A 27574-nucleotide genomic window follows, 5' to 3' on the forward strand; every position below is an offset into this window, starting at 1 on the left:
AAGTACTGCATGCGGTCGACAGCTTCCTCCACAGTCTTGGGTTGGCCATCCAAAGCGTACAAACCCGCCTCCCGGTCCTCAGCTCTATAACACAGACGCGGTATAGCCTGGGTATGAACATCCGGTAGCTGGGGGAATGCACGAGTAGCCAAAGTGAGCACTCTGCCAGACCACTGTCGCAGGGACTCACCACTATTCTGGGTCGCCGATTGGAAATTAAGTTGATGAGTGAGGTCTGGTGCCGATGAGCCAAAGCGCTTGTCGAACTTCCGGAGTATTTCGCTGAACCTCAGGCGGGGGGTAGTCTCCAGCATCAAAGTGTAATACTCACTGGCTGGGCCCTCCAGGAAGAAACAGAATTGATCGTGTTGCTCGGTCTCATTCCACTGTTGGCTGCACGAAAGGCGAACAAACTTATGAAGGAAGGCTTTCCAGTTGGACTTGCCATTATAGCAGAGATCCTTATATCTAGGTCTATTCCGGACGGTCGGATGGCTAGAACTGGCTGGCACTGCGGTATAGTCTTGAGGATTGTACTGCATCGCAGGCAGCTGCACATCTCCAGGTGAGCCATAGGTCACGACGGGCGTCTGCAAAAAATCGGGGACCCCATGAGACACTGCAGATGACCGCGCGTACTCCGGGGGTGCGTGAGATGTTGCGGATAACCGCGTAACTTGCATGGGGAGGTACATCTCTAGCCGGGGGCTCATATTCATGGGGTACTGGGACATATGTATGGTCACCCAGGGGATGGGGTTTCCCAGACAAGGGCTCATGATACTGTGGCTGGACTTGCGCTATTCTACCTCCCTCTCCCCCAGGATTGTTGGGCTGGGAGGAGGCCACAGGTGTTGGGACCACATAACCTGTAAAATACTGGTGGCATCCTGACATTGGCCCCCCCTGCGCAGTTAAATACTGATCATCCCGGGGCTGGGGTTGGGGTAATAACAGCTGGGTGCAACCGGCTGGGTTACAGCAGTGCACATGCGCACACCAAAGGATCCCTGTGAGGTACGGACCAAGGACTCCTGGACCCTAGTGGCAAGGTACTCCCCCCCAGGGGGAGGATGGCGAGGCACCCAATGAGGGGGCCTACTACCTGACATTGAGTTACTATTCCCAGGGGCGGGGGTAGGCTGAGCAAGTGAAGCTAGGGGTTGAAAATCAACAATCTGGGGTGCATGTGGCAAATCCACAAGCTGCCCTTGGCTTACATTAGCAGGGTCCTGGGGATGGGTGGTGGAACTAGTAGGGCAATAGCTACAGGGCTGGGGTGTGGGCTGGTATGCAGGCCTGACAGGCCCGCCGGGCATGGGGTTGGAGGGGGAAGGGGTGATGGGGGAATCCAGGTCTAGCAGGTGGGGTCTCAGGTCCCCCTGAACATGAGGCGGGTGCAACGGGGTGACTCCAATGGTATCCTCAGGCCCTCGGTCGACAGGAACATCCCTAACAGTTGGGTCACACTGACGGGTAAGGGCCACATGGGAACGACGTGACATGGGGACCCCTACATAATCGCTGGGCGGGACAAATTCCCTATAACCAACTGGTGAACTGCATCTAACCGAAGACCCGGGGGACACCCCTGGCTGAATACTACTGGCTGGCCCAGGCACAACAGAGTGTGCCACAGTGACCTCTGGCTCCCATACTGTACCCTGCCAAACCCCCCTCCCACACTGGGGATAGCCTGCCTGCCCCCCTGGAAAGCAGGATGGGCCGGCAGCCTGACCTACCCTAACAGTGCTCGGAGCACAGTTACCCATATCACCCGGAGTTCTAAAACCGACATTATCTGAGACATGATGTCTGCCACCAATATACCCAAACTCCTCATCGGGTGTTAAAGTGTCGTCTAACCCCAAGGCTTGCAAAGTCTCTTCAAACCAAACATTCATGACGAGCGAATGGTGCAATACACAAAAATGTTCGAAGTCAAAATCAACACAGACTATGCGAGAAAATGCAAAAATATGTGCTAAATGCAAAAAACAATACCTATCAACAATGCAATAAAACTTTAAACGAAAAAACTATGCACAAAATATGCAAAGGTGAAAGTAAATTCACGAATTAACCCTACTGTCCTAAGCACGTGGCGGGCCCCCAAAATGGCGGCTACACCCGTATATCTATATAAAAAAAAAAAACGAAAACGCCTAATAAACAGCTTTGACACTTTGCGGGAAAAAAATTTTCCTGTCTAATATATACCGTGAGTTCAGGGCCCCACGTTGGGCGCCAATATGGTGTTTATCTACCTAACACTATCTGTATAATAACCGTGGGTTGCCCCGAACTCACCTGTACATCTTCACATGTAGCTGTCAGCTTCTGGGATGATCTGCACGAGCGGATTCCCGCCCTTTGACGTCATGGCTACTAGGTAGCTCGTACTAGAAATGGTTCCACGAACACCACAGCATTATAAACTTCTATATTTATCAGTATAAACATTGAAAATGGAAAAATAAAATTTGAAAATTTTAGTGTCCAAGTCCCTTTAATATAGGTCTTTGATTAGGCCGTAATGTAAAGGTGTCGGAATTTGAAACCACTTAATTTTGTTTTAAAAAAAATATACACAGTTGTATATATATATAATGTTGTACTCGTGTCCCTAATGCGAGGGTATTCGACATATAAGCTTATAGCTTATGCTGGTTTTTATAAATATTTATTTTTATAAACTAAAATTTTACTAATGAACAAAGCTCCACTCCACATTCGTTGCTTTTTGAAATCAATGAAGGAAATACGGTTTTGAGTTCAGTATTTCACTTACAAAATCGATTAAAAAGGAAGTCACTGCACACATGACAAAATAGGGGTAAAGGGTCAGTGGAAAAAATAATTATTGTACATTAATAACTATTGAAAATGTACTGTTTAAAATTTAAACTATCGAGTTATCGACCATAGCTATTGTACGGACCAAAATGAATAAAATCACATACCTTTTGCTAAGCTTGTCACATGGATTTGTGCAACTTCAGCAGACTTCGAATTCGTACGTCTTCTCTTTAGCGGTTGCATATCAACATATTTATCGCGCATGTCTACATAACTAAGTTGCATGTAAACATATTTATCTCGCATGTCAACATAAATAAGTAGCATGTTAACATGTGCATAACAAAGTTGCATGTTGACATAAATAAGTTGCATGTCAACATATTCATCTTGCATGTCAACATATTTATCTCGCATGTCTACATAACAGAGCTGCATGTTGACACAACTAAGTTCAATGTCAACGTATTTATCTCGCATGTCAACATAACTAAGTTGCATGTCAACATTTTTTATCTCGCATGTCAATAAAACTAAGTTGCATGATGACATACACAAGTTACATGTCAATTTAACTAAGTTGCATGACAACATATTTATCTCGCATGTTAACATAACAAAGTTGCATGTTGACATAAATAAGTTGCATGTCAACATATTTATCTTGCATGTCAACATAACTAAGTTGCATGTCAACATATTTTTCTTGCATGTCAACATAAATAAGTTGCATGTCGACATAAATAAGTAGTTTCTAGCATCTTACATGTTACATGTGGACAATATTTAAGATTTTTTGAAATTTTTTATAATTCTTATTTGATTATAATTTTCTTGCATGTCAACATAGTTATGTTGCATGTTGACATAACTATCTTGCATGCCAACATATTTGATAGAAAAATAACTTGCACACAAGGGGCAGAGATATGCAACCATAGATTTCAGATAACTCTTTGTAATGTTATCATTTTATTTTAATTTGACTGTTTTACATTTGTAGAAAGGTCAGGTCAAATTCAGTGTCTTTGAGATATTTAGAAGCATAATAGGAAATATTTAAAAAAGCTTAAATACAGTTTATTACTGTTTATACAAACATTTATAATTATCAAGTGCTGAAAATTTAAAGATGTCACATACATTGTCACATTTTGTTCTATAAAGTATGAGTGTGCGTTGGAACTCTTCCATTTAAAATGTTTTAAAATAGACAAGTAAATTAATTGCTAATTTCGCCTTTTTCTACAATTATAACTTCCGTAATTTTAAATACCGACCAATTTTTTAAAATTCTTTTGGCTTGAGCTAATTATTTTATACGATTACAAACTTATTATGTCAGTAGTTGTCCGGCAATATTTTTTTATTTTTTTTTTTTTTTGCATTTATTGACTCAGAGTTTCATAAAAACAAAAATAGCAATTTTCTGTATCTTTACAGCCTTACGTTAATTGCATTTGTGCATTTGATAACTTTCACAATAATGTATAATTAGTATTTACATGTTCTAAAATGTGTTAATCAGCTAGTCTTGTCATAGCTCCCGGTCTGAAAAAATCCGAATTTTTTCAGACCGGGAGCTACAGACCTGCAGCTAGTCTTTTCAATAAATGCATTTCATTTTTTGGGTTCTCAGACGGTAAGGAAATGATGACGTTGGACTAACGTCGTAATGAAAATATAAGGTTTTGAGAAATCTTTTAAATCTGTTAAGTTGTTTGCCAAAAATTGGCCGAGAACACATACTGATTATTTTTTATGAATTGATTCATAATTATCTCCTCTGTTATTGTGTTGAGTATAATTAATTTCGTCTGAATCATTTAAAAGTTTGGAGCATAGTTTTGTAATGCGTTTCTCGACTAAGATGTGTGTTTTACTATATATTTCTTGAAATGGCGTTGCTTGATTTTATCAATGACACTTTGTTTGAAACACAGTAATATTATTACCGCGCAGACGAATCTCAAATGAATTTTAGAAATAAAACTCTGAACCCTATGGATCACGTGGACAAATTTTCAAGGTAGGTTTCCTCACAAGCAGGTTAACCCGCGAGGGTTAACCTGCCAGTTTGAAAATAGCTTCAAATGATGTATGAAAATGACGTACAAGATTATGAAGTTTTAAAATGTTTAAAAAAAAAAACCCAGTAAATATTCATATTTAAAAACTCAATGACAAAGTTTGGACATTTCTTACGCTGGGCCATGAGTACTTTCCGCTACTCTTTTAATAATACATTAAAATTTTAGTTTATTTCTATGGAAAACATTCAAAATCGCTTTAAATTGATTAGAAATTTCATAACAAAGATTAAGATATAATATATATATATATAGAAACCCATTCAAAATACAAAAACGTTATTGTCCACGAACTTTTTGGACAACCGATTTGGTTTTGTTTTCTAACGATGTTGTTTCTCCACAATAATACTATAGTATTGTGTAGTAAACAGTGAGATAATTAAGAATAAGATATTACATGTGCTGTGCAGAAAATATACACTCTTATTTGCTGTTGTTATAAAAATTGACCATATTTATGTTAAATGTGTATAAACTAATTTTACAAACTTACGAGATTGACAAGAGTTAATTCCCTTTTGAAGAACTCTTTATTGTAGTAAGTCCGAAAAAGTAATATTACCTGAGGCAGAAAAAAATGTTATATACCTGTAAATACCAAGATATGATACGTTAAAACGTATAGAACTGTGGATACTATTCTAAGAATGTAGGGATAATCAGAAGAAATGAGTGATTTGATCTTATACCAGCTTATATTTTCCGTTCTTTTGATCTGGTCTCCGTGTCGTTGTTTACCAGACAGAGAGAAAGATATAGAAAGTCCAGGTGAGTCGAATTTATTATGAAAATGTGATCAGGAGAACATCTGGATTATTTGACTCACATATCTAGAAAAATTTAATTTATATAGAAAGTGCTAATACAAATCAATCTAAAACAAGTAGTAAACTAATCCTCTAAATATATTGAGAACTAGAATTGGGACCAATAATTAGAATAAATCAAATGGGTGCAGGAATTGTGATGGAGTTTACAATTGATACAGAGTACCAACAAAATTGTTTTTGCAAAAATTATTGTAAATCTGAATGAAAACAGATAAAAAGCAACACTTGGTGGACAAGAAATTTTATAATACTCTATAACCCTATAAATCATATTGTCTGTTGTGTTTTATAATATATATAAATATAAATATATATATATATATATATATATATATATATATATATATATATATATATATATATATATATATATATATATATATATATATATATATATGTATCTGATGGTTGTGTGTAAGACTGCAAGTTGTAAGTAAACATAACTTTAGCATGTTTACTGTAATTCAATGCCTTTAGCTACATGTACAAGTAAAATAGAAGTTTTGTAAGTCTTTGTTAAGAGAACATGTTTTCCACTTAAAACCCAGTTGCAATACAAGTTTATATTTAGTAAAACGTTCTTAATTATCAAATCCAGTAGTAAAAATTCACCAGACATTAACTGTATTTTGTCTCCTTTTATATTTCAGGTCATGTAGTACTTCAACCACCCGGTAATTTATCTACAGTGTATGTAGGAGATGGGGACATATATTTCTATTGGAGCCCTCCCCAAAATTACCCAACTCATAAGCCAGTAAACCTTTCTGGGTCTGACGAGTACAAGATCAGCTCTACAGATAATGTACATTTTTCTGACTCAGGAACCTGGCTTGAAAAACAGAGTATAGCAGAGAAAGACATGAACTGGGCATTTAAATTCTTCTCTCTCTCAGGTTTCAGTTCTGAAAATTTAGATGCCCAGAATTCCCCCGACCTAGCTCCTCAAATGAATAAGACTTTAGAGGAACATATTATTCAAGAAAATTTAACTCCAGAGCAGTTGGCTAAAATTTCAAAACACTACAAGAGCAAAAATGTATCTGAATTACCTGAATGGTTTAAGAAAAAAACAGTTCCAAGGGAACATGCAGGGATTCTCTTGTACACCATTATCTGGCAAGAAATGGAAAATGGTGAGACTCTTGGTAAGGAATCATTTACTCTAGATTCCTTATTTTATGCAAAATTTTGTTATGATTTCATAAAGTTTCTATATGGCTCAAAAATAGCTGTTAGATTTTAAAATCCCAGAAAATTTTACATAGATATTGATTCTTTGCCTTCAGTAGCTCAGTGATGCTGTTACATGTATATTGAACTAAAAGGACCCTGCAAAATTATGCTTTCATTCTGATTACTGATTCTTTATTGAAAGGTGAAGTTTGGAATGACACTGTGGAACCATCTAAATTAGACTACCACATCAAGGGCCTAAAAGCCCAGACAAACTATAGCATATGTGTAGAGGTCATGTACTACTCTTTTACAACACTCCGCAGTGAATATTTGGAGATTGAGACAAACAGAAACTTCTCATTGATACCCCCTGGAGACCATAAAGGTGAGGTGGGCCTTTACAGCGCAGTGAAGGTTGGAGGTTTCTTTAGCCATATCTAGTTTGGGATTGTCAAATCTCGTGCTGTAGTCCTGCATTAGTGAAGTTGTATCAGTGTTTATTCCTAACCATATTGGTTTGGTCAATTCATAGCACTTAATAATTTTTTACTTTTATAGCTACCACATATATTTATAATAAATTATTCATGAAGAATATTGCAAGTTAAAAATGCAACTAAGATATGAGATGACGTTACTTTACAATGATACGTGTATTATAAAATTGTATTAATACATGTACTTATGTTTATATAACTTTTATAAGGAATATGTATATACATTTTGTAAATTGTATAATTATTAATGAATATTTTTATGCCATTTTTTATAAGATGACTGTCACTGCGACAAGATGGGTACAGTAAATGATGATCCTGATCATCCAGGTTGCAGAACTCATTTCTTTGGGTCAATGAGTCTGAAGCTGTGCCAGTGTCAGGAGGGGTACTCCGGCATGTACTGTCACATCTGTCGCCCTGGGTACTACAGATTAGGACCAAATATGCCTTGTAACAAATGTCCATGTGATATCAAGAAATCAAATGGCTATTGTCATTTTCGTAAGTATACACATAATTATGCAACATTTTTTTGAAAAAATATCCATCTATGTACATGTATATATTATCATGTATATTTTTAAAATGCTTGTGTTGGAGCAAGAATTGGATAAACAAAACCCTCTTTAACAATTAGGTCTGTTATCCTTATGATATGAAATTCAAATATATTCCAAGCAATATTAATTTTTGATAGATTTTATTGCTATGCTACAGGGTATTATGTATATATTATATTGATTTAACCCTGATCTGGTTCATACTTTACACACTGTATAAATACATGTATTGTTGCCTTATTTAATACATATGGATATGGGTTGCTGTTCATTCCTTGTTTGTAGCTCACTTGAGTTGAAAGCTCAAGTGAGTTTTTCTGATCACTTTGTCCAACGTTTTTCTCTCTATAAATCAGTCTGATTGTTGGTTTGTAAAGAGCTAGAGCCACGAAGCATCAAAATGTGCCTTAAAATTTTCACAAAACTCAAGTTTGAAACAATACAAATTGTAATTACTTATAATGTAGGGCACAATATTCTGCTTCTATGCATATGAATTTTTTTCACTTCGGCCCCACCGTTTAGCACATGCGCATCATCAAGCATACTATGATCGTTAAAAATAACTGAAAATTGTAGATTTTACTGCAGTATTTCCCAAATTTGAATGTGGCCACACTTGAGTACCTCTTTGAAACTTTTAAAACTGAGAGATATTGCATAAATGCTTCCGCCTGCAAAATTTCGTAGAGGCACTCAAGTGTGGCCAATGTGTATTTTACAAATTTTGAAAATTTTAATAACAGAAAATAACACTGACCACTCTATTTTAGGGTAATTATTTGCTTCCTTTGTATTGAAATAGCAGAATTAAATTAATGATGATAAAGAATTATTTGTGATTATTTACAAAATCATCATTTTATTAAATATTTGAGGAAGAAATGCATATAATCTGAACTTTAACATGTTTTATCAAGTAATTTTATACTGTGTATTCATGCTTACATCGTGCATCATCAATGACGTCATAGTTTGACGTTTGCGACGTCAGTTGAATCTGTACATGGAATCTTGAGTAGGGGGTTCATGTGAAATCTCCAGCTATTTACTTTCGATTCATGTTTAATTATATTGAAAGAGGAATCTTTAACAAAACCAAAAAACTTTATTTCATTGAAATATTCCATCTAGAAGCAAAGATATAAGATTTTAAAGTTGAGTATTGTACGGCTTTTTGTAATGATTTATATTATGCAATGTGTAGGAAAAAATGGCACCAAAATTGTAATTTTTTTGCATTTTTGCTATTTAAATTTCAAAATTAAATATAAATCTTGTTTAAAGTCTTAGCAAACTGTATATTTTTAAAATTGTCATATTTCAAGCTGTATTTTAATTGCATCATAATTTGCATAATTTCAAAATGGCCGCCAAAATGGCGGAAATTTGCATATTTCCAAATATGGTCATCAGGTAAGTTATACACAAATTATGAAGATTTATCTAAATATAATTCCCGCAAGTAGTTAAAATTTCCTATAAAATATGTTAAGTAATTTATTAGTTTTAAATATTGATGCTTAAGATAAATTTTTGTTATTAATTAACTTTAATTATAAAAGTAATTACCATCAATTGCTAATAATACATGTATATATCAATTATAACTATGTATGTGTAAATTTTAAGTGACATATTATTAGAAACTAATATAATGACCAAAACAAAAAATCCAACAAGTATCTTAGTCTTGTATATATATTTAATAATTTAGATACATTACATATTAGGGCCTTAGATATATTACATGCAAGCAAAGTACATGTACATGTATTATGTTATACAGTGTGTCTAATCTTGAATTATTATTTCACCTTTTTGGAAATCAATTAACAATGGGAATTCACATGCTTCCATATCACCTTCATACAAGCATTCATACTTTGTCATCCTTCCATTCAATCTTTTTACACACAAACCAACAAACTTCATTTGAAGTTTGATCTTTTAATTTATGAAGAATTTTCTTTCCAACTAATTTGGAAGGAGACTCAATAAAACTTGGAAGAAGAAGTGATTGTTGTTTGATTGTTATTTTTCTCCTATTTTCTTTTAGTCTCTCAGCTAAATTTGTTTTTGATTCATTAAATTTTTGTTCAACCTGACTTAAAGGATGGTAAGAGAGTTTAGAATTTTCAGACACCTCTTCCAAATGTTCATTAATTTGCATAACTTTTACCAGATTATGTTCTAGATCTTCAATAGAATACACAACGCCTTTACTGCTTTGTTGAAAAATATTTTTAGGGCCTTTGCTTGAAAGAATATTTTTTCTAAACTGCAATTGTGCAACTAATGCATCTCTTAACAGCTGGTCTTTGTTAGATTCTTGAGACACCTTTAATTTGTAAGACTGGATGTCATCTCTTTTCTGCCATAAACCACCAACATCTGTCAATTTATTTGTTAGCTTTACCTTTTGGTTGTACATTTTATTTTCTTGCATGACTCTTTTTTCTTGTTTAGCTCTTAAAATTTCAAGTTTTGTTTCATACAAAGACCTTTGTCTTTTTTTTATTAACTCCATTATTTCAGGTGCAGATTTTCTTGCATCATTAATAATGGAGTTTTTTTCACTATTTGAAAGAGAATTTAACCAAGTAGATGTTTTATTGTTAGTCCCCATAATTACAGACTCATATGCAGTTGTAGAAGCTGATGGTTTAAGTCTCATTAAAACATCTAGTTGGGCAAAATCTCTTTCAGAACATGTGTTTGTTGTTGGTACTGCAGCGGCTCTCAATTGATCAGTTTCAGATGGTTCATAATATATTCCACCAGGAAGTTGATCTTTTGCTTGCCTCTCAAGTATCAACAACATGCCACCTAAAGCCAATTCTAAAGCCATTTGAGTATATGTTTCAAATACTGCATCATCTGTGTTCTCAAAGAGAGAATCATACACCTCATCTTTATGCACACTCTCCTCTGGAAAAATTAAATGGCCTTCAAGAAGAGGTGATGCATCTTGTGACAAGTCTTGTAAGTTCAACTTCATGTTGAGAAGCACAGGGTTCAAATCCAAAATATTTTCTGTTTTCTCAATAACCCTCCAGAAGGGACCTGTAATTATTTTGTCTATGATACCTAAAGCTCTAAGACTGCTAGTGTAAACTTTTTCATTCACATCAAAAGAAATGCTTTTCAACAATTCATTAGGATCTGACCAACTGTCAAGAAATGTTTTGATATCTGCTAAATGGTGATATGTAGCCCCAGCTGCATAAAAAAGATGGTTATACCTATGTCCTCTAAAGGTTATAAGTTTATTTTTTACACCTTTTTCTTTCAAGTGGGTGGAGAAGTGGGACCCCACTCCTGACTTTTCACAGCCATGCATTGTTAATGCCTTGCTAACTGTTCTAGTCAGTCTTGAGGCACCACTTTCCTTCCAATCAAAACTGTAAGGATTCTTTCCTGAACAAACATTGTTTTCAAAAACACTTAAACACTTGTCAACTTCACTTGCCATGTTTACAAATACATGCATTTTGCAAAAAAATGATGCCACCCTCCCCATTTCTTTTCTGTTAATTTCTGGCATTTCATCCCAATTCTTTAGAACATCAGGAAGAAGACTTTGCCGCAATTCCTCTAACTGTCTATTAAAAACTGGGTTTGTTGCACCCTGGTCTGACATTGTTGAAATAATAGTTGCTACAAGTTTAGAGAAAGATTTGTCTTCATTATGTAAGCAGTTTGACAATTCAGAAATATTTGCTTGAAAAGCTTTCATCAGACTATCAGCATCTGCACTGCCAATTTCAGTCATTCCAATTGAGTAAGACCTATGTTCAGGTGTGGTCAATTGAAATGACTGAAATTGTTTATGGAACTTTGAAGTTCCATCCTGATGCAGACAGTTACCTTTCATATCACCTATGTCACATGAATTAACCATGGCATCTACAACCTGACACTGGGCAATACGTTTTGCTTCAATAAGCAACCTAGACCTAACACCAGCACTTGGAAGTCTCGACAATGTTTTGCCTGTAATATTTTTTAAGACGGTTTGAATTACTTGATTTACTTTTTTGCAACTAACACCACACTCAGTTGTTAGTGTCATTATTGTTTCACGAATTTCATTTGTGTACTTCCCATCACAGAAAGAAGTTATATTAGACTCATTTAATAGAACATTGTTGATTTCTTCAAGCTCTATTATCTTTTCCTCTTTAATTTTGATTTCCTGTCTCAGTTTCATAATTTGTTCAACATTTTCAGAAATAAAATTGTCAAATTCATTTTCCCTTTTTTTGTTTAATCTACAAATCTTAACCAGCAGATTTCTCTTTTCTTTTTTGAGGTTCTCTACTTGTGCATTCTTTCTTTCACTCTCTTCTCTCAATTCTTGCATTTCTTTCTCTTTCTCTCTTAACACTTCATTCTTATTATCCAGTTCAATTCTCTGATTTTCTATTCTCTGATCTCTACGTTTCAACTTCTTGTTTGAATTTCTGGCATCAAGTTTTCTAACTTTTTCTTTTAAAAGTTCAAAATGTTCTAAAGATTTATCTAGCTTTTTTGACAAGTCATCATACTTTTTTTCCCAGTGCTTACACTCTCTCTCTAACACTTTCAAATCTTTAGTTTTTGACAATGTTTCTTGATGTTTCAATGTACAAGAATCTAACACTCTCAATAACAAATCAATTTTTTTTTCATAATGAAATATTTGTAAATTCAAATTGCTCAGTTGTTCTTGTTCATCAACAAGCTCTCTCTTTAGCTGGCGGTTTTCAAACACAACATCTTTTGTTTTGTTGACAAGATAATTCAGCTTCTGAGTTTTGATGTTGTCATCAAATACTGGAAGCTCAATGTTTGGAACAGGAAATTCAAATTCTTGGCTGAGCAGTTCTGATAAGCCTTCTGCAATTTTGTTTTTCTTTAGATCCTTGATTTTTTTCTTTAATCTAAATATCTTTGTGCGAAAAACACGCACAGAGCAATTTTCCCACTTTGAGGTTGGGTATTTAGTTTTAAGAAATTCAAGGTTTTCAGGAAAGCTTCTCTCTCCATCAAGACATTTGATGATATCTCCATTTGTTGGGCATTTTTTTTCCAAATCTAAAATTTGATACCAAAAATAAAAATAAAATAGAAATTTTTATTTTTTAATAAACCATTGCCAAATTATTTTTTGACATCATATATTTTTTTAATTGACCAGTTCACTGTCCAGCAGTTAACACAGTTTGATTGCTTGATATTTGCCAGCAAATATCAAAAACAGATTTTAAGGAATATCTTTTAGTTTTCACACCGACCAGCAGTGACATTCATGAGGATGGATGACCAGCACACACTTCTGAAAATATAATAAATATGGTGCAGCAAAGTATCTTTACTATAAATTATTGGTTCACCAAACATGTTGGTATACAACCACACTACACAGTAAGATACATGTACATATATAATTAATATACATACATGTGTATACATATAGGTACATGTACATATCTGTGCTAATGAAATCAAACTATAATATATCAAAGATACATTATGTAAATAAAATAAGAATTATTGTACTCTATATAATTTTGGAGCTTAATTGCAAATATTCATTTACAGTTTTATAAGAGTGACAAAATCAAAAATTCTTTTGGTATATGATAATTGTAAATAATGTGATTTTACAATTAATTTCTATAGGTGAGTAAAAACTTTTAGCTTTTTAATTTTGAAAGTATTAATTTGGAATTCCGAGTAGTCTTGCAATTCAAAAATGTTTCATAATAAAATATTAGTTTAAAAAAACCTTTGTTTTTATACCACGGAATTCGGAAGAAACTCTACACTATGAGTATGATGTATAAATATAGGCATGACGATGAGAAAATTCGAATTGCACAGTAAAACTTTTAAGTTATCTTAGATTAGCAATATACTAATAACAATTTTACTCAATAAATTTGAAACATTTATATCAATACAGCGTTTAAAAATGCACGTGAAGACTTGCCTATTCTGATGTCTGTTATAACGTTCGCTTCTGCCATGTCGCCGATGTTGACGTCGGTAAGGTTATCAAGGTCATGTTTCACTGGGGATTCCGCGGCGGCCTGATAATAATAGCAGGAAACTAAATAGACATTCTTACGGGGGAAATCATAAGATTTAAGATTCTGTGTGAATTCTTTTCATTGAAACGTCGCTTACCATATGGAATTCACGAAACATACAACGCAGTGTCTTTGGGCCTTCGTGTTTACATCAGAGAGGGGGAATTCCAGTCTATATTCAATCTGCAGTTTGTAACCTCTTCCCTGATTGGCTGATATATTAGCTGTCATTACGTATAGCTTGCGGAAATCCAATCAAACTGCGCGACTTGTGCAAAAATCGAGCAAAACTAGCATCCAAGTTGTATTACAAATGCTAAAGACGAAAAACCGAGCATTTTTGACTACGGGGAAATATAACTAGATATAAAAGATGACGTTTAAAAATTAGTACCATTTAAAAGAGCAACTTATTTACGTTGCATTTATGAAAAAATTCAGACTTTATAAAAGTGAAAGAAAAAGTTAAAGCGAGTTCAAAATCGTCAATTTTACTCCGACTGAGCCGAAAATTACGACGTCACGCCAGGTAAACTGAACCCCCTATCTTGAGTTCTTTCAGTATTTTGCCAATAGAATTGACCAGTAAAGTATGCATTTTTAAAAAGCATTATTTCTATGTACCACGGTATTATTCAATTGCAGTAGAATATGAGATACATGAACATTGCTATAAACAGAAAAAAAATTAATTGGCAAAGTTAACTTTGTACGTACGTAAGTAAATATATATTCCTGTACCTTTATGTAGAATAAGCGATAGCATGTATACGTAGCTAGTTGTGGGTTTTTTGTCAAACGGTGAAATGCATTAAACGAAAGGAAAGATGCAAGGGATTTTTTTCACACAAGTACGTGTTCCTGAATACCGCGGGAGAAAGACAGTCGACATCACATGAAAACATGTACATATATGATAAACTTAATTTATTCCGTCAAAAAACTTGATTATTTAATTCCTAAGTACAGCTGTAATTGAATATTAAGCCAATCGTCCCTTGCATAAAAAATTTTTGCAAATGCATACGTCTTTTCTTTATCAGCCACCTGTTGATCAGTGTTGATTTGTCGCGTGGTCGATGTATTTCCGGTGAACCGTTACATGCAGTTACACTCCTTTCTTAAAAGATCGATTGTGTCCATTTCGATGAAGACGGCTTTTGGTATACACAGCTTAGAATACAGCATGAGCATGTGCTTTATATAGAAGTCTAATCCTAATTGCGATGTCTTTGTTGATAATTTGTCCAATAAAATAAAAATTCACCCTAAATATGTGTACATCGGTGACTTACTTTTGCCTATAAAATTCTCGATTGAAATCATCTTTGATTATTTTATGCGTATTAAATCTAATTAAAGTTTTTCTTGTATGGAATATAGAAAAAAATCAGATTGCCGGGCCCTTTCTTTAAAAAAAAAACAACGATGAGTACAGAGAGATTTAAAACAGTATTTGTTTCCATTCAACCCCCCCCCCCCCTTCCCTACCCTCTGAAAAAATCGATTTACGGCCGAGTTCACTACAAATCTATAGATATGACAACACAAATTCTACAGGCTTGCTATGAACTCGACTTTTCAAGACAATTTTACAACATTATTTATGTGCTACTGCTTGATGTTTTAAATAAAAATGTTCATTTTAACCTATCTTCGCTCCGAAATAGTAAACCCACATTCTCTCTCTCTCTCTCTCTCTCTCTCTCTCTCTCTCTCTCCTCTCTCTCCTCTCTCTCTCTCTTTCTCTCTCTCTCTGAAATATGATCTTAATTCTCAAGACATTTACGGATAGCTTATCACTTGCAACAATTCTCAAAGGACATGCATATCACTAGAAAAAATGAAATGGAAATGAATAGACATTATGGCATTTATAAGGAATAATTAACTCATAAGAATATTTTTAAAGAAATCGATATTCTTTTTTCATTTAATTGATAAAAATTAAAACACTGCTGTAATGTCATTCCTTTGTTCCAGCAGTCAAAAATTTTACTTGTGACAGTCCGATATATTAGAGAGCTTCTTGATATCAGATCATTATAAGTGGTTACAACACTGTTATTCTTTAAAATCAGGCTGTCTCAAGAATCAACAATGATATTCTAGGCTATATATGCCTCAAACACTTCTGTACGAAAAAATATCACTGTTCTCGGCCCTATAACGGGCCGCGAAACTGTTTTATATTATTTCATACAGAACTGCTTTCGGCATACTAGTACATCCATTACATAAACAGAGTCGCTAAAAGGTTTTTATTTTTCACTTGAACAGTTCGTGAACGGTGAGCGCACAGTGATTGTGCTCTAAACGAACGGCGAGTGCACGCTGAGCCGAATTTGGATAGCGCTTATGAACGGTGAACTGAGAGCGAACGCAGAGCGCAAAGTGAACGTTGAACGATATATGTACTGTATGTGAAAGCAAGATGAACGATTTATTCGGAGTGCCCCGGGCGGTATTGTTACATTGTGTTTCGTTGGTAATCAGGAAATAATAACAATAAACTACATGTTTGTATTGTTATAAGCCTAAATATAATATTATCTGACTAAATAATAAGTGAACACTGAACGAACGCAGTGAGCGCATGCAAGGCGAAATCTTTGTGAACGCACGGTGGGCAATTTGTGCACGATGAGCGGGAACGGAGCGGAGCGGAGAGCGCACATGAACGCACGGTGAGCCCACGGGAAACTTGGAAAATTAAACATTTCAAAGAACTGAACCCTAGCATCTAACTGCTGTAAAGCGCCAGGATTGGGTGAAAATATCGAAGCCTTGAAACAAGTAAAATAATCATGTAGAATAATGTACACAGACTGTTACAGTAATGCATCAAAATTCGAGATTACATATATCTCTATTAAATTAAATTACCGTATCTCTGACATATTTATATATTTATTTTTAATAATTTGTGATTACTTTGGTAGAATTCAATGATTAATCCTCAGTTATACATTGCGCATCATCAGCATTACTTCATGCAGTTTCAAATTGCACAAAAAAGAACTTTTAAGACACTGACATATATAAATGTACCGCCGTTATATTGACCTTCAGCACTGGTCCCTGTAATATGTTTTAAACTATATTGTAAATAAGCTTTTCATGCTATTTTCATCAATAAATTTATGTTCATAAATTTATTATTATGTCTACATGATAATTTTATTTATGTTTTTTCGTTTATTTTATTAGATTCAAGTCATACGTAGTTTTATCATTTCATGACGTTACGTAACAAAAATGACGTCTGTTCTACATTTTTCATCAAAACAATGCCATATTGTAAACTCCGTTTATAAAAAAGTATGATAGATATCGAAAAAATAAAAAGAGTTATGAAAAGCTCAGATCCTACCCTATATTTGACCAAAATATGGTAATTTTTAATGATTGGCGCATTTTTTGATGCTTCGTGGCTCTAGCTCTTTTTAACAGTTTTGCTTCATCTCCAGAACCACTAGGCCAAACTCGGCAATAAATCCCTAGGTAAAGGGAAATTAAAATAAAAATGGCCACACCCTCATTCAAGGAGAGATACTGTAAAAGCAGAAATATTCGTTGAGGATTTGATTTCATTATTTTGATTGGTAATTAAATCCATGACGAACTTTTAACCAAAGTATAAATGAATACAAAGAGATACGATATGATGAAATTAAATGCCGATGGAATTTTATTTGGCTAAAAAACAACGAAATTTTGATCCAACGAAAATATGAACTTCTACAGTAATTTAGAATTATTGAATGCTAGTATTTGTTGACTTTTTAAAAAACGACTTTTTACCAAAAAAAGTGAAAATTGTATGGAAATATCCAATGGTAGTGTAGGTCCAAGTTTGTTCTAATCATGATCTTCAGTGGTAGGGCAGAGCTTCATTTGGTTTGAATTTTACATAAATTTAACTACAGGAAAAATCTTAAATAATTTTCTCCGAAACCAACTGGCAAGAAAACTGAGACTTGTGGCAAAACATCCTCAGGTGGTGTAGATTTCATTTTTTACAATCATGATCCCCAGGGTAGGGGGACCCAAATCGGATATCACATTATTGAAAAGAAGTTGTTCCAGTTGTGAGAATTGTTATACAAATACATACAAAGATTGATGTGAGTCTGCGTGTGATCGCATTGGTGTAATTTTAGTCAATTAGTAGATTAAGATACACATTCTTACTTGATATAGCAAAAGCATCAGGATACATATCTCCATATTTCATCCAAGCAATGAAGCTAACCTGATTTGTTTGTGTTTTAGGGGAGGGCTACCTGTTTTGTGATACCTGTAACGAGGCCTATGGAGGGAATCTGTGCCAGACCTGTGCCAAGGGCTACTACAGACCAGGGGGTAGTTCTTATTGTACCAGGTGCAACTGTCACGGAAACACAGATTTCTGTCAAGACATCACAGGTTCACTTTAATTATTAATTTGAAAAGAATTTACATACTATTTTCCAGGTATCCAATTCTTTCATATTTGGAAAATATGAGGAGTTCCAAGATCACAATATTTGGTATTTGGTGAATAAAGTTTATAATCATATGTGTCATAAAAATCAGTTTTACAATACTTAAAAAACTTGATATTACCTATGTTCCAAATATTCTCATATTTACGTGTTAATTATTTTATTCTTTTTTTCAAATTCAGAAATATTTTGGTTTATTTGTCAAGATTGTTTTGAAAAAAAAGAGAAGAAATGTACAGTTTATAGTTTAGAGCCAATTGATCATTACAAGCATGTATTATTTTTTTTAAACAGGAGAATGCATTGGATGTGGGCACAACACAGCAGGGTTTAACTGCAATCGATGTGCACATGGATATGTGAATATTAGGAAGACTGGCCATCTCACCAGTTGTGTACATGCAGATACTGCCAGTAAGTTTATACATATTCTGTATCATTTGAAGCAGTAAACAGAAGAGCTACACCCTCTTTCTACTAGAGAAATGAAATGTGATATCATCAAGACCTTTTAGCTCAGCAGAGCTAAGGCTTTAGTGAGCTTTTATGATCAAAATTTGTTAGTTGTCTGTTTTGTTGTTGTTTTTGTCATTGTTGTCAGCATCCCAAACTTTTCACATTTTCATCGTCTTCTCCAGATTTAACCAAACTTAGCATGAAACTTTTTGAGTTAGGGAAATATAAGGTGGTTAGATAAGGCCGTAAAAAATTGATTACTTGGTTCTCGTGCCAATTCTAAAACAGATGTGGCAAGGCAGTGCTTTTTCTTTTTATTTCATAAAAAAAGGATGCAAGAGTTTTTTATTTTATTTTCACAAGTTACAGTGACTGTTTTTATCATAATAAAGAAGCACATGAATAGTTACCTTACATCGAATGTGGCTGTCTTAGATTTAGATCTCAAACTAAGTGAAAAAAACCAAAATCATCATGTTCTACAACTTCAACACTCTTAGGTTTGAAAGAGCTCTGTGTTTAAGCATTACCTGTATTTAATGTCAAGAATAATAAAAGCTCAGGACTCCCCTCCTATATGCATTTGAAGTTAAACCTTGCTCTTGTTCAAATCTACTATAAAATCATTGCTGTTTTGGTCATAACTTTAGCAAAGGGTCTAGTTACTAGATTAGGCAGCCATTTGCAATTTGTTAAAATTTAATCTCCTATATCAGTTTTTAGCTCACCTGAGCTGAAAGCTCAAGTGAGCTATTCTGATCACATTTTGTCTGTCGTCTGTCCGTCCGTCTGTCAATCCGTAAACTTTTCACATTTTCAACATCTTCTCAAGAACTACTAGGCCAATTTCAACCAAACTTGGCACAAATCATCCTTAGGCAAAGGGGATTCAAAGTTGTGAAAATTAAGGGCCACACCTGTTTTCAAGGGGAGATAATTAGAAATTAATGAAAAATTTCGAGAAATTTTCAAAAATCTTCTTCTCAAGAACCAGAAAGCCAGGAAAGCTGAAACTTGTGTGGAAGCATCCTCAGGTCGAAGTTTTACATAGGAATATATAGAGTAAATCTTTAAAAATCTTCTTCTCACAAACTAAACAGCCAGGAAAGCTGAAACTTGTGTGGAAGCATCCTCAGGTATTGTAGATTCAAAGTTGTGAAATTCATGACCCCCGGGGGTAGGGTGGGGCCACAATGGGGGGTCGAAGTTTTACATAGGAATATATAGAGTAAATCTTTAAAAATCTTCTTCTCAGAAACTAAACAGCCAGGAAAGCTGAAACTTGTGTGGAAGCATTCTCAGGTAGTGTAGATTCAAAGTTGTGAAATTCATGACCCCCGGGGTAGGGTGGGGCCACAATTGGGGGTCGAAGTTTTACATAGGAATATATAGAGTAAATCTTTAAAAATCTTCTTCTCAGAAACTAAACAGCCAGGAAAGCTGAAACTTGTGTGGAAGCATTCTCAGGTAGTGTAGATTCAAAGTTGTGAAATTCATGACCCCCGGGGTAGGGTGGGGCCACAATGGGGGGTCGAAGTTTTACATAGGAATATATAGAGTAAATCTTTAAAAATCTTCTTCTCAGAAACTAAACAGCCAGGAAAGCTGAAACTTGTGTGTAAGCATCCTCAGGTAGTGTAGATTCAAAGTTGTGAAATTCATGACCCCCGGGGTAGGGTGGGGCCACAATGGGGGGTCGAAGTTTTACATAGGAATGTATAGAGTAAATCTTTAAAAATCATCTGCTCAGAAACTAAACAGCCAGGAAAGCTGAAACTTGTGTGGAAGCATCCTCAGGTAGTGTAGATTCAAAGTTGTGAAATTCATGACCCCCGGGGGTAGGGTGGGGCCACAATGGGGGTCGAAGTTTTACATAGGAATATATAGAGTAAATCTTTAAAAATCTTCTTCTCAGAAACTAAACAGCCAGGAAAGCTAAAACTTGTGTCTTGTGTGGTAGCATCCTCAGGTAGTGTAGATTCAAAGTTGTGAAATTCATGACCCCCGGGGGTAGGGTGGGGCCACAATGGGGGGTCGAAGTTTTACATAGGAATGTATAGAGTAAATCTTTAAAAATCTTCTTCTCAGAAACTAAACAGCCAGGAAAGCTGAAACTTGTGTGGAAGCATCCTCAGGTAGTGTAGATTCAAAGTTGTGAAATTCATGACCCCCGGGGGTAGGGTGGGGCCACAATGGGGGGTCGAAGTTTTACATAGGAATATATAGAGTAAATCTTTAAAAATCTTCTTCTCAGAAACTAAACAGCCAGGAAAGCTAAAACTTGTGTCTTGTGTGGTAGCATCCTCTGGTAGTGTAGATTCAAAGTTGTGAAATTCATGACCCCCGGGGGTAGGGTGGGGCCACAATGGGGGGTCGAAGTTTTACATAGGAATATATAGAGTAAATCTTTAAAAATCTTCTTCTCACAAACTAAACAGCCAGGAAAGCTGAAACTTGTGTGGAAGCATTCTCAGGTAGTGTAGATTCAAAGTTGTGAAATTCATGACCCCCGGGGTAGGGTGGGGCCACAATGGGGGGGTCGAAGTTTTACATAGGAATATATAGAGTAAATCTTTAAAAATCATCTGCTCAGAAACTAAACAGCCAGGAAAGCTGAAACTTGTGTGGAAGCATTCTCAGGTAGTGTAGATTCAAAGTTGTGAAATTCATGACCCCCGGGGTAGGGTGGGGCCACAATGGGGGGGTCGAAGTTTTACATAGGAATATATAGAGTAAATCTTTAAAAATCATCTGCTCAGAAACTAAACAGCCAGGAAAGCTGAAACTTGTGTGGAAGCATTCTCAGGTAGTGTAGATTCAAAGTTGTGAAAATCATGATCCCTGGGGGTAGGGTGAGACCACATGGGGGGGGGGGGGTGTTAAAATTTTACATAGAAATATATAGAGTAAATCTTTGAAAATCTTCTTCTCAGAAACTAATCAGCCAGGAAAGGTGAAACTGTTGTGGAAGCATCCTCAGGTAGTGTAGATTCAAAGTTGTGAAAATCATGATCCCTGGGGGTAGGGTGGGGCACAATTGGGGGTCGAAGTTTTACATAGGAATATATAGAGTAAATCTTTAAAAATCTTCTTCTCAGAAACTAATCAGCAGGAAAGATGAAACTGTTGTGGAAGCATCCTCAGGTAGTGTAGATTCAAAGTTGTGAAAATCATGATCCCTGGGGGTAGGGTGAGGCCACATTGGGGGGGTGTTAAAATTTTACATAGAAATATATAGAGTAAATCTTTAAAAATCTTCTTCTCAGAAACTAATCAGCCAGGAAAGGTGAAACTGTTGTGGAAGCATCCTCAGGTAGTGTAGATTCAAAGTTGTGAAAATCATGATCCCTGGGGGTAGTGTGAGGCCACATGGGGGGGGGGGTGTTAAAGTTTTACATAGGAATATATAAAGTAAATCTTTAAAAATCTTCTTCTCAGAAACTAATCAGCAAGATGATTCTTTATCATTGTTAAAACTTTGGCTCCAGGACAATTCTTCGGCCTCACAAGAAGGTTCAGAGTTTGATGTAGCTAAATATCCCATATATAAACAATTGTAAAGGATCTTTTTGAGAACTGCAATACTCAACATGTGATATGACTATAAAATTGAAGCAGGCAGCTATTTTTTCATTAGAATCTTTTTGTATTACTGTATTGAGTTATTGCCCTTGATTTATTGATTCTTGATTATTTTAATTAATGCATCCACTGTTAACCAATTATTGTGATGATTATTTTTATACAATAATAAATATTCAATGTATATAAGTTGTTCTGCATAAGAAGTTTTGGGTAAGGCCGGATTATTTTGTTTATTTTTGATTTCCAATTATTAGATACTATGAATTATTTTAGGTTGGCACATATATAGGGACAGTGTCTATTGCATTTCGATGAGTGACTGTTTGGGGTTAAACTTGAACAGGTATGGATAGATTGAGTGTGTGAACATCCTTGCACTATCTAATCTACGTGTTTTCTAACCTTCGATACAAATTGTGGGGTCATTCCTGCCCTGTATTGCATTAATACAAGTGGGCAGTCATATCTGCTTGTATTGGTGGTGGTAGCGGCGGAGCACTAATGAATGGTCATCCATGCTGGTGTTCAGGCCTTTCTAGCGCAAGTGTGCAGCACTCCCTGCTTGCGTTAGGTTGAGCTGTTGGTGCAAGTGTGCGGTCATCCCTGCTTGCATAAACGTTGGTACCTGTTGAGTTACGTAGGTGTGCGGTCATCCCTGCCTGCGTAGTCCCTATATATGTGCAGGAGCGGTGATTAAAGTCTGCTCTTGTAAATATTGGCAGCAATCAGGGCTATCCGAGTTCCAAGGGGGGAAAATGGATTTTATTTATACAGGATCTACATGTATTATTGTACATTGTCCAGATTGTTTGTTTTATGACTCCATGTAGCTGACTTTATCATACCTATTGTTCCTCAGGTGAGCGATGTGGCCCATGGGCCTCTTGTTTTTTCATCAGAACTCGCAAGGCCATTTGAGATAATTCATCTTATTGATTTACAGCTAAAAGTGAGCATTAATATGCAATGTTAAATCAGATGAAAGCAGGCTTGAGAACCAAGGAATTAATTTTTTATGGCCAACATAGCCGCACCCTCTTCCAAGGGGAGATAATTGAACATTTGTTAACATTTTTATATTCAGTGCTAAAATATACTATACTAAAATATTCTTATTAAAAACCATTTATTCAAGAGGATTGAACTTGTATGGATGCTTCCTTAGGTAGATTAAAGTTTGTTCAAATCATGATCCCTTGGGTAGGATGGGGCCACAAAGGGGGTTGAACTTTGACATAATAATCAAAAGGAGAAAAATCTTTAGCATGAGAATATATGTTGAGAAATTCCTTAAGGTCTTAATTAAAACGATAAACTCTTCTAAATTATAGTTATTTTGAATACTATTTTATATATTGATATTGTATTAATTATCAGATTAGTGGCTATTGTTGGTCAGATGAGTGATGTGGTCCCTGGGTCTTGTTTTGAGTTGTTAGATTTGGTACTTCACAAAGAGTTTGTGATTAACAGGATTTATAACTTAGTTTTAAATTCACTTCAAGCTGTATATCTATTTTGTCATAGTAATATATAAAATCTAGATTCATACATCATTCTAAAATATAATGTATTACACCATAAAACTTGGCTCTTTTGGAAATCCAAGCCGGTATAAATTTGTCCCTCCTTTACAATGTGTATTTCCCATTGTATATGTAATTTCAAATGATTTAACTTATTTTTGTGCTTATGATTGCAAGTTTTAAAATTAAACATGCTTGCATAATTCAGAGCAAATGCAAGAGAAGAACAAGCCTTCGGTGGGTTCAGGGGCCATAGCAGGGATCTGTGTGACTGTTATCGTGGTGATTGGTCTCATCATTGGCGTGGTTATCTACAAGCGGTACTGGAGGTACCCCACAGCCCGGCCATTCTGGACCGTGGAACTCAAGGACGACCATGAGGGCATTTGCTTCAGCAGCGTGCCTGAGGATGAACTGGTGGCCATTACAGCTAGAGAGGAAGAGGAAGAGAGAAAGCGCAGAAAATCAGGCTCCCAGCCATACACAAAGCTCAGAGAAAACATTTGATTCTTACACATTCCACAGGTTATAGCCTGAATACTTATTATTTGATACACGTTGATATCGTAAAAGTTACAGCAACGTAATGAGAATTCTCTTAAGTGCCACGGCAAAGCAAAAAGGCTTTTTCATTTGCAAAGAGAAAAAAATTGTTACATTTAGTAGCTCTATAGAACTAGTAGTATCTATCTTCAATTATTATAATGGAATGCTATGCATTATTGCTATGATTTTATTTGCCTGGTCCTTGTGGGTATTCTTGAAGGATCTGAGTTTCTTGTTTTTATTAGTAGTTTTTGTAGATTAAGCTACTGCTTATGATGCCAGATTCAAGTGTCACTGTTTTAGGTAAAAGTAAATTTGATTTGAATGTATGTAATTGGCCTTTTTTTGTTCTGTTTTATTGGTATAACAGGGTATAGATGTTGCCTTTTCCAGTTTCCTTCTACATGTATATGTGAAAACACAGAACTGACACAAATGTTTATATAGTTGTTGTTGAACTGTGAGAAACAAGTAGCCATTGTAATTTTACACACAGTTGTCTGTACATGTAAGTCATATACTGAAGCTTGGTTTAGGTACATTGGCATTTTGTTCAGGTATTTAAGAAATTTTGATATTAATTTGAAAATAGATTGAAAAGGCTATTATACACTGTGATAGATTGTTCACATTTTAACACATGCATGATTCCATTACATGTATATGCAAAATATGAGAAAAGATATAAATATTGTATCAAATGTATAATTGACTACTAGAAATTACCAATAGATTAAATTTTATTTTATACAGCCTCTATTTGGTGAAAAAATTTTTTTAGTCAAAATGAATGTTAGTGATTTGTAATTTAAATATCTAGTCAAGTTCAAATTTGTCTCAGTTATACCCAATTTTTCACTTTTAAAAGTCACTGTAATTTTGCCTTTTATCATTTACTGTCAGTTGTTTTGTTATTTGTACATGTATTTGAAAATCAAAACTTCTCTCTAGCTTATTTGACTAAAATCAAAAATCTAAATCAATGTTCATCCTATAAGGCCGGTTGAATAATTCTTTACAATAAATTTGTATGGATATAATATAAATAGATAAAATATAAGCAGAAAAAAGAGTCAGCTAGTACTTTTCTTTTCTCCATGGTAGGAGATACAGTAAAACCTGGTTACAGTGAACAAGCTTAAAATGAATTGATGCTTACAGTGAAGCAATTTTCATTCCTTGTGACTTTATTACATGTTGTAAACTTGACGGATATAACGAATTACGCTTACAAAAAAGCAAAATGGCCCGTCCCAGGCACTTCGTAATAACCGTGTTTTACAGTATAGAGAACTTTCCTCTCTTATGTAGTGTACATTTCACACCCTGATGTAGCTACCGGTATATGTGCCTTGCAAATGTCATGCATGTATTGCCTTTTTTAATTTTTTGTTTTATAATTGATTATATTATGCTAGTAGTTGTAACAGACTCCAGTTATTCTGCAGGGATCAATCTTGTGCTTCATCACTGTCATCTTTTGATTAAGGGACCAATGATATAATTGATGATCATTTATAGTGATTGCATTTTATACATGTAATTATGTAATTTTTTTTACAATCTTTATTAGTTTTCAATTGTTAATTTTTTCACTTTGAATTTGTAGATATGTTGTTGTTTTGAAGCAAACATATTTACAATCTAGCTAAAGTTTTGATGTTGGATTCTGTCATATTATTTGCTACAGTTGTTCTGATTTGTCATTTCATATTAATCAGATAGCCATATTTTCTTATCATTTCGATTCTTCTTGTAAATATTACACCAGAAACAAGTAATGAAAAATATTGAAAAATATGATATTGATGAAATGTAAATCAGGTGTTAATATATGAGAGTCATTTCTTGGACATCATTGATTAGATTTTTCTTTTACCCATATGAACTATTGATAAATATTTCTTGCCAATGATAATTTTAAAAAAAAAAACCCAGACAAATAAGCATGGTTGGTGCCATATACGTTGTTGAATCTTAGGTTTTTATTGGTTTGTTTAGATTTATTACACAATTTAAGTCTAAATCCTGGGGTTTTTTTTCAGTTTTTTTATCAGATTCCAGGATCACGAAGCAATCTTTGACTTAAGTCAAAAATTGTACACTGTCTTAATGTCTCTTGATTGAAAACAAAATTGAAATGCGATTGAAAGTGCATTGAAATAACATTGTTAATTACAAATTTCAATTGTCATATTATGACAAACAATCATTCTATGACTGACTAAAATTTTGACTAAAATCTGAAATTGTGTTTCAAGATCCTGAGGCCCAGATGTCATGTGTGCTAAGCTGTTGTTGGTCATATATTTACCTGTACATGTACCAAGTAGTTGTTGTTTATTTTTACTGTTAAACTTAGTCAATGTCATTGCAACAGCTTTGCAATTTTATACATTTATAATTTTTTTTAATTAACCTGATATGTATTATTTACATTATTTAGAACATATCATTATATTTAAGGTAAGGGGAAAAGAAATGTAATCATCACATGTATTACATTGTACATCAAGGCCTTCAAATGTAATGTAATTTTTGCACTTTTTTCATCAAATGAATGTTCTAATTTTTATCAATTGGAGATTTTAACTTTAAAATGAAATGTTACTAATTGTTCAATTTGTTTGAATATGAAGCAGCCTTTGCAATATTTTATCTTCCATTAGCTCCCATGTGTTCTTCTGTAAATAAATGTTTAAGGAAATCCAGGTTTACATTTTAATTTTATGCACATTCTTTTATTAATTGAGCAAATGGGTACTGCTTAGTGATAAGTCCATTTATTATAATAAAGTTCAAAGTTTGTTGAAGCCAACTGATGCTAAAAATAGTGTTCAGGTCTAAGGGAAGATAATCACTGCTTACTTAAAAATGTCTTACATTTGAAACCATTTTGTACAGTATATGGCTTAATTAAATGTTACACAAATTTG

At 34.7% G+C, this 27574-nt stretch overlaps 3 protein-coding genes across 4 annotated transcripts; 1 reads left to right on the forward strand and 2 right to left on the reverse strand.

Annotated features, from left to right (window-relative positions):
- Nucleotides 1-914: 914 nt before the first annotated feature.
- On the reverse strand, nt 915-1904 carry LOC128156936 (uncharacterized). The gene has a single exon (XM_052819274.1). The coding sequence runs from the start codon at nt 1902-1904 to the stop codon at nt 915-917; it is 990 nt and encodes a 329-aa protein (XP_052675234.1).
- A 3539-nt stretch (nt 1905-5443) lies between these two features.
- LOC128192795 (multiple epidermal growth factor-like domains protein 9) lies at nt 5444-27574 on the forward strand. Of its 2 annotated transcripts, none has more exons than XM_052865765.1 (7): nt 5444-5660; nt 6373-6870; nt 7101-7286; nt 7675-7902; nt 18314-18466; nt 18820-18939; nt 24301-27574. In XM_052865765.1, exons 1-7 carry the CDS (start codon nt 5561-5563, stop codon nt 24597-24599), a joined length of 1584 nt encoding a protein of 527 aa, XP_052721725.1. In that variant the 5' UTR covers nt 5444-5560; the 3' UTR covers nt 24600-27574. The 2 variants fall into 2 exon arrangements, with proteins under 2 accessions (XP_052721725.1, XP_052721726.1); XM_052865766.1 differs by having other exon boundaries at nt 6373-6858.
- On the reverse strand, nt 9583-14587 carry LOC128192793 (uncharacterized). Its single transcript, XM_052865764.1, has 3 exons — nt 14136-14587; nt 13939-14038; nt 9583-13040 (listed from the first exon to the last, which is right to left on the reverse strand). The coding sequence occupies exons 1-3, from the start codon at nt 14154-14156 to the stop codon at nt 9841-9843; spliced, it is 3321 nt and encodes a 1106-aa protein (XP_052721724.1). The 5' UTR covers nt 14157-14587; the 3' UTR covers nt 9583-9840.

Source organism: Crassostrea angulata, chromosome 7, assembly GCF_025612915.1.
Source record: "Crassostrea angulata isolate pt1a10 chromosome 7, ASM2561291v2, whole genome shotgun sequence".
Classification (NCBI taxonomy): Eukaryota; Metazoa; Mollusca; class Bivalvia; order Ostreida; family Ostreidae; genus Magallana; species Magallana angulata.

Bases quoted from the DNA above. Each gene is read 5' to 3' on its own strand.
- LOC128192795 (XM_052865765.1), top strand. From the start codon at position 5,561: ATGAGTGATTTGATCTTATACCAGCTTATATTTTCCGTTCTTTTGATC. The intron at 5,661-6,372 runs GTGAGTCGAATT...TTTATATTTCAG, and splicing joins GAAAGATATAGAAAGTCCAG to GTCATGTAGTACTTCAACCA. The intron at 6,871-7,100 runs GTAAGGAATCAT...CTTTATTGAAAG, and splicing joins GGAAAATGGTGAGACTCTTG to GTGAAGTTTGGAATGACACT.
- LOC128192793 (XM_052865764.1), bottom strand. From the start codon at position 14,156: ATGTTTCGTGAATTCCATATG. The intron at 14,039-14,135 runs GTAAGCGACGTT...TATTATTATCAG, and splicing joins TGTTTCGTGAATTCCATATG to GCCGCCGCGGAATCCCCAGT. The intron at 13,041-13,938 runs GCAAGTCTTCAC...ATCAAATTTTAG, and splicing joins TATAACAGACATCAGAATAG to ATTTGGAAAAAAAATGCCCA.
- LOC128156936 (XM_052819274.1), bottom strand. From the start codon at position 1,904: ATGAATGTTTGGTTTGAAGAGACTTTGCAAGCCTTGGGGTTAGACGAC.